We start from the raw sequence: 7877 nt of genomic DNA, 5'->3' as shown, positions 1-7877 counted from the left end.
ACACACAAAAAAAACACTGTTGGAGTCAACAGGGACCAGAAACTTTCTGAGGGTTACGAATATTCTCAAAATATCTTCTTTTATGTTGAGGAGAACAAAGAAATTCATACAGGTTCAGAACAACTTGAAACTAAGTAAATGATGAAAGTATTTAAATTTTGGGGTGAACTATATCCCTTTAAAATCTCATCATATAATTCCAGGATCTCATAATAACCAACTAGTGCACATGCTTTGTCTTTAACTGTTAACGTTCATTTAAGACACAAATGACTGTGTTGACGAGGAGACAGGCATTTTGACACATAACTATGTCAACGTTTAAACACAAGGCGCGAAAAATAACTCTTATCAGAAACCGTTTTAACGCGCGCATTTGCCAAAATGAATTCTGCCCCACTGCTTAATGTCCCTGAACAGTTAAATTCGTTTTTAAACCAAAATGCTTTAAAAAATGCGTTTAAATGAAAAGCTTAGCCTACATCGGACGCTGGACATGGAAACACAGGGCTTAAATCAAGGGACTAATCAAGGAATAAACCAGGGCTGTGTCCGAAATCGCCCCCTATACCCTTAAATATCATCCATGGCGTACAGCATATGTACAACACGGGTATAAATTCATTGTAAATTGATTATTAAATTGTTTGATTTGGGTTTATACATAATTTCCGTGACAGAGTTCAAGATAAATCCTTTAATCTTACTACTGGAGCTGCTAGTTTGCTAGTTTCAAATGATTCATAAACAGCAAGCACAAACTATGCAAAAGCGGCATTCCTTCCGGTGCACTCAGTGTCCGAATTCACTACTCGTTTTCATTCACTCCTTCTAGTGAACTGAATTAGTGAATGAGGGTATAGGGGGCGATTTCGGACACAGCACACGAGATTAAAGGAACACAGCTGAAACTAATGGAACTCAAATGGGAACAGGAACAGGAAAACCAAATATGGGCATAATCATAAACATGGAGCACAACACAAGACATGGAACAGTCTGACAATGGTGGATAAATGGATATTCGTTTTGAGATTTGCTGAAGAGTACGTTTAATAGTTATTTAATTAGGCTATTGGTGTTTTTAAAGCTGAATTTTAAGTGAGTGTTAGAGTTATTATAGTTAACTTAAGTCTACTTAAGTAAAATAGTAAAATAAAATATAAAATATATGAAAACTGCAAACTTATTTTATGTCAGCTAGATGCCAAGGCAACATTTCTAATTTTTATTTAGTTTAACTTGATGCAATAAAATAACTAAAACCAAAACTGAAAAAAATTAAAAATTAAAAAATTAAAAACAAAATTACACTAAATTTACACTAAATAAAAAAAAACTAAAAACAATAATAACAACACTGAATTAACATTGTTTTGTCTATTTTATTAGTAAAAAAAACTAATAAAATAGACAAAAACACACAAAAAAAATTATAATAATATTTCAAGGATGCTAAAATACCACTGCCATTAGATAATGGCAAATGTAATCTAAATAAAAGAAATAAGAATGAGAATCAAATATCTAATATCAACCGATACTGATCAATTAAAAAAATCTCTAATAAACACCAATACTTCATATGGTACAGATATATCAGTCAGTATCCAGAGACTATTTAGGGCTGAACAATATATATTTTTTATATTTGTAATGTATATTAAAGCAACATCCATAAAACCGTAAATGTTTTTGTTGTTGTTTTTTTATTAACACTCTTTTATTCACTTTGACTCATCACAGAAATATTGTTGTATTTTTAATATGGATTATTCCTGGTGTGCTCCATGATGGCCATCAGGGCCAGCCAGGTCTCCTCAGCAGTGGGGACGATCTGATCGGCAGGCAGGAGGAAACCATAGCGGCCAGTGTCTCTCAGCTCAAAGGTGTAGGAGTACTTGACGCCCTGGTTGTAGGTCCAGTCAATAGTGCCTCCACTGGCTTGATCTGTGAACAGAGAGATTGTTAGCAGGGTGCAAAACTGATATGAACTGAAATTAATCTTATCAAACTTACAGATGGTAGTAATGATGCTTCCATATGTGTAGCGAGTGTTATACAATGACTGCAGGGCTGAGACAGCCGTCCTGGCGAGCTCATGCTGAAGGGACAATACAGAATTAATTTTAATTGTTGCTACATATATCTAGAATAGTATGTTTTCACATGCATACCAGTTCAGCCTTGTCCTTGGCAGGAGTGCTTGTGTATCCGTATGGATAAAGGAGCATCTGGGAATAGCTGTGGATGGACACAAATGCCTTGAGTTTGCCGTGAGATTTCACAAAGTCCACAATGGCCTTGACCTCGCGCTCAGAATGAGCACTGGGTCCACGGTACGTCTGAGTGCAAGGGTTGCCACTGGAACCAGCACCTGAAGTTGGAAAACAAGAAAAACAAGAAAGTATTACATACTATCGGAATCTTCAAAGCCCCTTACAGCAGGGCCATAACTACCATCATTGATTAGAATGTAACAATAATCAGAAATGGACAAATTGTCCAATATTTGACAAAATGTTTCTTAAGCTGGTCTGCCTCAGCGGTCTACTATGGAAGTCTGTACAAATACTATTACAGTATAACTGCAATGATAAAAGCATCTCACCTCCAAAGCCAGCGTCCCAGTTCCTGTTGGGGTCAACTCCAACACAGCTGGAGCCAGAGTTTGGCTTTCTGGTTTTACGCCACATGCGGTCCTTAACCAAACAGATTTGCAATTAAAAAGCAGTCGGTTGGAATACATTCTCAAAATATTGTTGTTCTGAACTGAATGTGTATGTGAAGTCTTCCAGGCATCAGGCTTTAAAACTCACTCTGCTGTGGGTGTATTCAAAACCATCAGGGTTGGTGACAATCTCCAAGAAGATATCATAGTTGTTAAGGATGTCGGTGAGGACGGGATCACGTCCGTAGTCGGTCACGATCTGCATACAACATAACGCATTGGTATATGCTTTAGTATATTTCTGTTCAAATCTGTTTTTAAAGCATGTTGAGTTGTTTGTGCTTGCTAACTTAAAGATTAATAGCTTTACCTTTTTGGCGAACCAGATTCCGCTGGCCTGGGTGACCCATTCTCTGGAATGGATGCCAGTGTCAATCCACATACCTGGACGGTTCGCTCCAGTGCTGAACTGAGTGAGAGGACGTGAGGTCACAATGATAAATGCATAATTATTTTACAAATACTGCGTATGAATCGTGATATATGGGCCTATACATATACAGTGGGATCCAAAAGTAAACCACACTGAAAGATTCAAAGCTAAATTATTATTTTTTTCTGTTAAAAAACTAATGATGCAAAAATTACATGTCATCTTTAAATCCAGAAATGTTTCAGAATTTTGAAAAATTAATTTAAAACTGAAACAGAGGAGTGACATCATATTGTATCATATTGTAGAGATTTTAGACTTACAGATTTTTTTTAATTATTATTTATTCGTCTGTTGATGTTTGGTGAACTAACTTATTATTTATTAATGTTTTCTTGAAGAAAATGAATGTTAATTTTTCAATTAAATTTTCACTCAAATTGTTAATATAATTGATACTTCATAATATAAAATATTTCACAAAATCAGTAATGCAGAAAAAGTACAAAATTAGAAAAATGCAAAATAATTGCATTTTCACTAGAGGTCTCGTGACAATCTCCAAGAAGATATCATAGTTGTTAAGGATGTCGGTGAGGACGGGATCACGTCCGTAGTCGGTCACGATCTGCATACAACATAACGCATTGGTATATGCTTTAGCATATTTCTGTTCAAATCTGTTTTTAAAGCATGTTGAGTTGTTTGTGCTTGCTAACTTAAAGATTAATAGCTTTACCTTTTTGGCGAACCAGATTCCGCTGGCCTGGGTGACCCATTCTCTGGAATGGATGCCAGTGTCAATCCACATACCTGGACGGTTCGCTCCAGTGCTGAACTGAGTGAGAGGACGTGAGGTCACAATGATAAATGCATAATTATTTTACAAATACTGCGTATGAATCGTGATATATGGGCCTATACATATACAGTGGGATCCAAAAGTAAACCACACTGAAAGATTCAAAGCTAAATTATTATTTTTTTCTGTTAAAAAACTAATGATGCAAAAATTACATGTCATCTTTAAATCCAGAAATGTTTCAGAATTTTGAAAAATTTATTTAAAACTGAAACGGAGGAGTGACATCATATTGTATCATATTGTAGAGATTTTAGACTTACAGATTTTTTAAAATTATTATTTATTCGTCTGTTGATGTTTGGTGAACTAACTTATTATTTATTAATGTTTTCTTGAAGAAAATTAATGTTAATTTTTCAATTAAATTTTCACTCAAATTGTTAATATAATTGATACTTCATAATATAAAATATTTCACAAAATCAGTAATGCAGAAAAAGTACAAAATTAGAAAAATGCAAAATAATTGCATTTTCACTAGAGGTCTCAGACTTCAAGCTGCAATAAAATTAAACACATTCATCATTATTTATCATGACCTACCTTCAGGACGTTCAGTGGGCGGTTCTCGTAGCTCTGACCAATCACAATTTTGCTGACCAGATTGCTGTTCTCTGCCACAAGCATGTCCATGAAAGAGTTAATCTGAAACATGGTGAAGATCAAATGACTGTGTGTATTTTGTGTGTAAAATTATTTAAAAGATAGAACATGGTAAAATTCTGAAAAACATATGAAATATGTAAACATAGTCACATCCAAAAAGTCTTTGATACATTGAAATGCAATACAGTCATATAATTAAAGTTGTGCAGAACTTACAGAGTTCAGGTTATGGTAGGTGGTGTAGACAAAGTCATCAGTACTTCTTGGAAAGGAACGATATTTCACCATCTCACGTTCCTCATCATCCAGCAAGTCCTTACAAAACAAGAAGAATTAAATTCTTTTTAAAAAGTTTCAAGTTTACATTTTCTGATTACCCTAATTATATTTTAAATATGGCCAAAGAGTCATTGTGGTGTAGCCCAAGGTTTCCCAAACCTGTGGGGGTTTCTGAGCTAATAATTAATAAAGTTGTTTAAAAAAAATTTTTTTTTAACAATCAAACCAATGATTGAAATATTTCATTTGTTTACCTGCAGGTCATGTGACCATTAACCAACACCAGAGAACCCTGAACATGCGTTGTTCAATTAATGAAATATTACATTAAAATCTCAAGGGTTACTTCAATGAAATATTTTAGATCAAAGGGGTCCAACTGACAAAAAAGTTTCCTGGTGTATCTAAAGAATGGGTGTCATACGATGATTTATTGTCGCCAATATAATCATGCAAACAAAAAGTTTAATTAACAATCCCACCTGGACATCCATTATCATGACATTATACTGGATCTGATTGTATCCCAGGAACGCCCTGATGGCCTGGAGACTGTGAAACGGGACATGAACATCCACAGGCAAGGACTCATGAATGGGCTCCCTCCAGAAGTCCAACTGAACACAGAAGGAAACAAGTAAATCAGATGTTCACAACTTCCAATGTTTATTTACCAAAATCATATTAGAAACACAAAGAATGTAGATCTCTGATTTCGATGGGAGACTTACCCCAAGATGTTCCTGTTCAGAAAGTTCCTTCAGGAGAGAGATCTGTGCCTCATCTTTTGCGGTGATCCGAAGAACCTGGTCTCTGTAGAGACATCAACACACATGCAGGAATGCAATATGTGGCTTGATTTGAATTTTCATTGCAAATTAACATAATTTGTCCATCCAATGAAAGATGCTGACATTATTTAAAACAACAACGTTTGTATTCCACAGAAGAAAAGACGGTCATACAGGTTTGGAACAACATGAAGGTGAGAAAAGGATCACTTTTGGATAAAATATCCATTTAAGACTCAAGTGACTCTCAAAAGTCTTTTTGGCAAAACTGGCCACAAACAGAGTAGTTAAAAATAGTATCCCCTTCATCATCTTGTGTAAAGTAAAGCTATCAGCATTAAAAATCACACTTTATATTTTATCACTGTATATGATCATGATGACCCTCCTCCTAAACACTCAGCACTGAATAAACCACAGCTTCCTCCCACAAACTCAATGTAAAATGCTGCACCGTTTTTGTGTATATATTTTATTCATTTAACCTAGGATACTGCAAACAAGATTTGTGAGCTCACCCCTCAAAGGTCTTTTTGCCAAACACGGCCACAAACAGAGCAGTCAGCACCAGTAGCCCCTTCATCTTGCTTGAGTAGAACTTTCTAGCCAGAGTCGCTCTTTATATACTGCCCTGGTGGCTGTGACCTTGTATTTGAGGTAGTAATGGGTTGGCAAGCCTGCTGATGTTGTTCCCACAATATTATACAATAGTAATGCTGGAGTTTGACAAATGAGAGCAATGCAGCTGTTTTTCCTATATGTTACTTAGTATAGCAACATATGGTTTATTGACTAGTAAATGTAATCAATAGTGCTTCAGCTGGTTTGGCCTGAGATAGAAAGATTAAAACAAGCCCAAATCAACAATGAGGTCCAATTGAGAAGATCACGTTGGGGCAAATATGCTAAATAATTTTGTTAGGCCTTTTTATATAATAATAAATAAATATATGAAAAATTACATTAGGTTTTATAATGATGTATATTATATTACATTAGAATATGAAGTATATAATATAAAGTACAATTCTCTATCATAATATTTAATTATAGCCTATATTTTATTATTTGTATTACTTATATTTACATAAGTTTATAATAATACATTATTGTTATTATTATTGCTATTATTAATTAGATGATAGACAGCAAAGACAGCATTATGTACCATTTGAATTAATATTGTGTGGGAAATATGTTTATATTTAAATAAGCAGACAGACAGAGTCAATTATATTCAGGCTCAAACTTGTTATCAGACATTATTATACAGGTCAAGATGACCAAACCATGGTAATCATTCACTTCTGCAGTTTTCTCATCTGTGAAACCTCATAATAAGTCATAATCTAACAGGAATTTCAAGTCACACCTAAATGATGATAAAACATCACATACCCATACATGTAAATAAACGCATCCTTTCGCACAACATTACTATTTTAGCCACAGCTAGTCATGGTACTGTTAGTCAAAACCCCATCAATTTGAATAAGCCGGTAGAATGGTTATTAGAAAACCATAAAAAATATAATGTTTATGCATCTATATCTTGTTGCAAAACAAGATTTTGCCGTGTGGAAGAGAAGAGCAGGAAGCACTTGTACCAAGGATAGTTTTGACCTTGTAGTTGACATTAAATCAGCTCAGACAGGCCTGCTGCTTTGGTTCTCACAACCTTGTGTAACACTGCCACTGAGCCTGATGGGTGAGAACAATGCAGTTATGCAGATGTTATTTCATCTTCATTTTTAGGGATTATGATGCAATTTAGTCCATAGACTTTTCATGAAAAAATATGATGTTGTTTCTTATAGTGGCTGAACTAAAGGCTTTTGGTTAAAATCTACACCTCCATTACCCTAGTAATGTACTGAAAGACACTTTTGTAATCTGGTAGATGAAACAGAGCTAAATAAAGGAATGACTGTTTTACTGATTGAGTGAGTGAGTGAGTGAGGAATAATTACATACAAGATAAGACAGGAAACACACCCAGTTTCTGATGATATTCAGACAACAGTGACATTTTAGCTAGTGACAGCATAGTTAGTCATACCAATGCTGTTTGTGCTTCATGTCCACACCAACTCAACAAAATGAGTGAAGCAAGGATTTCAAGCATTCTTATGAAGACAAGTCTGCACAAATCTTTAATAAACCTCTAAAAGCGAGGCAGAAAAGAATAATTTAGGATGTGTTCATTTAAAGTCTTACATCACCACACCCTTT

The 7877-nt window shown here is 34.8% G+C and overlaps 1 protein-coding gene across 1 annotated transcript; it reads right to left on the bottom strand.

Moving 5' to 3' along the window:
- Nucleotides 1–1742: 1742 nt before the first annotated feature.
- Nucleotides 1743–6230, bottom strand: LOC107707418 (carboxypeptidase A1-like). Its single transcript, XM_016511407.1, has 11 exons — nucleotides 6164–6230; nucleotides 5586–5667; nucleotides 5337–5471; nucleotides 4792–4890; nucleotides 4513–4614; nucleotides 3844–3942; nucleotides 2820–2930; nucleotides 2612–2702; nucleotides 2178–2377; nucleotides 2020–2104; nucleotides 1743–1950 (listed from the first exon to the last, which is right to left on the bottom strand). Exons 1-11 carry the CDS (start codon nucleotides 6226–6228, stop codon nucleotides 1763–1765), a joined length of 1257 nt encoding a protein of 418 aa, XP_016366893.1. The 5' UTR covers nucleotides 6229–6230; the 3' UTR covers nucleotides 1743–1762.
- Nucleotides 6231–7877: the final 1647 nt, after the last annotated feature.

This window comes from Sinocyclocheilus rhinocerous, unplaced genomic scaffold (genome assembly GCF_001515625.1).
Source record: "Sinocyclocheilus rhinocerous isolate Xijiao unplaced genomic scaffold, SAMN03320098_v1.1 scaffold534, whole genome shotgun sequence".
Lineage (NCBI taxonomy): Eukaryota > Metazoa > Chordata > Actinopteri > Cypriniformes > Cyprinidae > Sinocyclocheilus > Sinocyclocheilus rhinocerous.
The sequence above is the reverse complement of the archived record's forward strand: the minus strand, read 5'-3'. Positions and strand labels throughout refer to the sequence as shown.

Excerpts from the sequence above, each read along its gene's own strand:
- LOC107707418 (XM_016511407.1), bottom strand. The coding sequence starts at position 6,228 with ATGAAGGGGCTACTGGTGCTGACTGCTCTGTTTGTGGCCGTGTTTGGC. Across the intron at positions 5,472-5,585 it reads CTGAACAGGAACATCTTGGG|TTGGACTTCTGGAGGGAGCC; the intron begins GTAAGTCTCCCA and ends TTCTGTGTTCAG. Across the intron at positions 2,931-3,843 it reads GAATCTGGTTCGCCAAAAAG|ATCGTGACCGACTACGGACG; the intron begins GTAAAGCTATTA and ends TGTTGTATGCAG.